Source organism: Mastomys coucha, unplaced genomic scaffold (assembly GCF_008632895.1).
Source record: "Mastomys coucha isolate ucsf_1 unplaced genomic scaffold, UCSF_Mcou_1 pScaffold1, whole genome shotgun sequence".
In the NCBI taxonomy this organism is placed as follows: Eukaryota; Metazoa; Chordata; class Mammalia; order Rodentia; family Muridae; genus Mastomys; species Mastomys coucha.
The window spans coordinates 68,662,463-68,665,476 of record NW_022196891.1 but is presented as its reverse complement, the minus strand read 5'-3'; the positions used below and the strand labels follow the sequence as shown (position 1 = coordinate 68,665,476).

The 3,014-nt window shown below is 51.1% G+C and overlaps 1 protein-coding gene across 1 annotated transcript; it reads right to left on the bottom strand.

Moving 5' to 3' along the window:
• Positions 1 to 1,367: 1,367 nt before the first annotated feature.
• On the bottom strand, positions 1,368 to 3,006 carry Tstd1 (thiosulfate sulfurtransferase like domain containing 1). The gene is made up of 4 exons (XM_031342460.1): positions 2,653 to 3,006; positions 2,327 to 2,449; positions 1,623 to 1,785; positions 1,368 to 1,532 (listed from the first exon to the last, which is right to left on the bottom strand). Exons 1-4 carry the CDS (start codon positions 2,714 to 2,716, stop codon positions 1,481 to 1,483), a joined length of 402 nt encoding a protein of 133 aa, XP_031198320.1. The 5' UTR covers positions 2,717 to 3,006; the 3' UTR covers positions 1,368 to 1,480.
• Between the last annotated feature and the right edge of the window lie 8 nt (positions 3,007 to 3,014).

Here is a 3,014-nt window from a genome sequence, read left to right as displayed (position 1 = left end):
TTGTAGATCCTAAGGATTGAACTCAGATCATAAAGCTTGGCAGCATGTGTCTTTAGTTGGTGGCCCATCTCACCAGCCCATTATGTGAGGGTTTTGTTTTGTTTGGTTTTTCAAGACAGGGTTTCTCTGTATAGCCCTGGCTGTCCTGGAACTCACTCTGTAGACCAGGCTGGCCTTGAACTCAGAAATCCATCTGCCTCTACCTCACAAGTGCTGGGATTAAAGACACGGGCCACCAAGCACAGTGGGCTTTTTTTTTTCCTTGTGATACAGGGGTTTTGCTATGTTGCCATGGCTGCATAAAACATATCCGATACCTAGGCTAGCCCCGAATTCACAATTGTAGCCCAGGCAGATTAGAACCTAAAGTAATGCTGGAACCACTGCCTCTGCTCAAGGGGATTTGAGGGGCTCTGGCTCAGCCAGAACAGCCAGAGTTACAGCTCTCCAAGGGGAGGGCAGTGAGACACAGTGGGCAGCTGAGGGCCAAGGAGCAGGAAGTGGCTGTGGTCAGTCTAGCATACCCAGCTCCATGGGCCAAGTTGAGGTCCGGTGACAAAAGCTTCAGGAGAGAAAACTCTTCCGTGGAGTGTTACAGCTCAATAAGACAGGCACTCTCAGACGATCTTTGGTGAACTAACTCGAGCACTTTATTCCTTGTGGATAGGACCTTGCAAACATTTGGGGTGGGGCAGGGTGGGGTCTAGAGGCAGATGCTTTCTATTGGCTTGGCCTGAGATGTTGGGGATGCCTCATCTGCATGTGCAAGGAAGGAAGGTCCCCTACGGGGTTGATTGTCACAGTCCTCTCAATGGGAGGACAGTCCTCTCATGGTTATGTGTTCTAGTTACAGCCAGAGCTGTAACTCTGGCTGTTCTGGCTGAGCCAGAGCCCCTCAAATCCCCTTGAGCAGAGGCAGTGGTTCCAGCATTACTTTAGGTTCTAATCTGCCTGGGCTACATTGTGAATTCGGGGCTAGCCTAGGTATCGGATACGTTTTATGCAGCCATGGCAACATAGCAAAACCCCTGGTTCCTGAATCCATTCACCCTCATTTCTGTCTGGTGGCACGGTTCAGTTGTCCAGGGGACTGCTTTAATTGGGTGGTGGGGAACCAGAGGAATTGACAAAGATTCTGAAATAAACAGCAGTAGATCAATACTAGAACCAATTTTTTTTTGTCCACGTGACAAATTAAATTCATCTAATAGCCAGGCTGTAGTGGCACATACCTTTAATCCCAGCACTTGGGAGGCGGAGGCAGGCATGGATTTCTGAGTTCGAGGCCAGCCTGGTCTACAGAGTGAGTTCCAGGACAGCCAAGGCTACACAGAGAAACCCTGTCTCGAAAAAAAAAATGCATCTAATACTTCATTAAGTGCACTTTTTATTTGAGTTTTTCATATATGAAGCACTTACAAGGCTTTGCCTAGCCCAGCAAGGTGGCCTGAGAACAATCACAAACCAGTAAGCCTTCTATCTAGCCCTCTTTCTCCAGCCACTCCTTATAGGCCCCAGCATAGTTTCGAGCCCTGTGGAGAAAAAGAAATATTGAGGGTAGGACAGGTCCAGTAGACCGTCTCCAGTCAGCACCCAGCTAGGAAGCCTTATGCTTGTCATACCCTGTGTATCCAAGACCTTGTGCTAGCTGTGTGGCCTGGAGACCCCGCCTGCCCAGCTGACAGAAGAAAATAAGATTCTTGTCTTCTAGCTTTGGCTTCTCAGCACAGTACAAAGTCTGAAAAGCAGCTGGGTCCATGTTCAAGGCGATTTCCAACTCGGACACTGAGAGAGGACAAAAGGGAAAGCCAGTGGCACACGGAGGTTCACAAGGTGGGGCTGAAAGAGCTGAATCCTGGCAGCAGCCAATCCTACAGACACTGTCCGAACAACATTCGGTGCTCACCCCCCTGCCCCATACCATCCTCAAAGACAAGGAGCGGCCGTTAAGTTACAAGTTAGCTTACGTTAAGTTAGTGTAAAGTTAGGTTACGTTAAGCTAGTGCAAAGTTAGGCCAGCAAATGCTGCCACTTCCTGAGTGGAGGATCAAGTGAATTGAAGCATCCAGCTTCAGGAAAAATCAGTATTCAGATGGGGATCTGCCCCTCTGGCCACCTGCTCTCCCCCCTCAAACTGGATAAGCTAGTTCCTCTGCCGGGCTCTGTCTCTATTCAGTCTCTCTAGGCAACCTGAGGGCTGGCTTGAGCAAATATAAGGCCCTATGTTTACCAGCACTGTCCCCACTGACTGCGTGCTAAACGAGGCTTCTTTAGTTAAGACCATCGTGGACTGACTGTTCCTCTGCCAACAAGGGAAATCTTATACCAGGGATGTTGAGTGCCCCAGGAATGGTACCAGCTGCCGCCTCCTCCCGAGAGCGAACGTCGAAGAGCCTGGCGCTGCCTGAGGCTAGGAGTGAACGGAGTTCAGAGAAGGAGACTGTAGGCACTAGGGAAAAGGACGCGAAAGACTTGAGGGCTAGGGGACCACAAGACACTTGTAGTCTCTGCACCCCACTCCCTGGCTGCAGCTTCCCAGACCAGTGGAGCTGTTTGAGAACCGCAGCCACACCCCTCGCTCCTCTCCACAAACAGGCCTACCCAGGGGACCAGCATCCGCCTCACCCTCACATCCCCGGGGTTCTCAGGTACCTCCAGCCATGGTTCCAACAGCAGCACTTGTGTGACTGTGACGCAAAACTGCAACGCGAAGCATCTCCCTATCCCTCCCAGCGCACAACTAGAGACCGGAACCGGAAGCAAGGGCATGGCCCCTGGAGTACACACACACACACACACTCCGATAGCACCAGGTGTCGGTGATACCTGGAACACTCATTCACAGTGGAAACCTTTAGACTGCCCAGGTTAGGCCGGAAATTTTACCTAGGTTTGGCACAGGTACCAGGACTCTGGATAATGAGTATAGGAACAGAAGCACCCCACTCAAGGTTGACCCAGCCCTTACCGGTCAAAGAGCAATATGCGCTCTCCCTTCCCCCAGGGCCCCACAA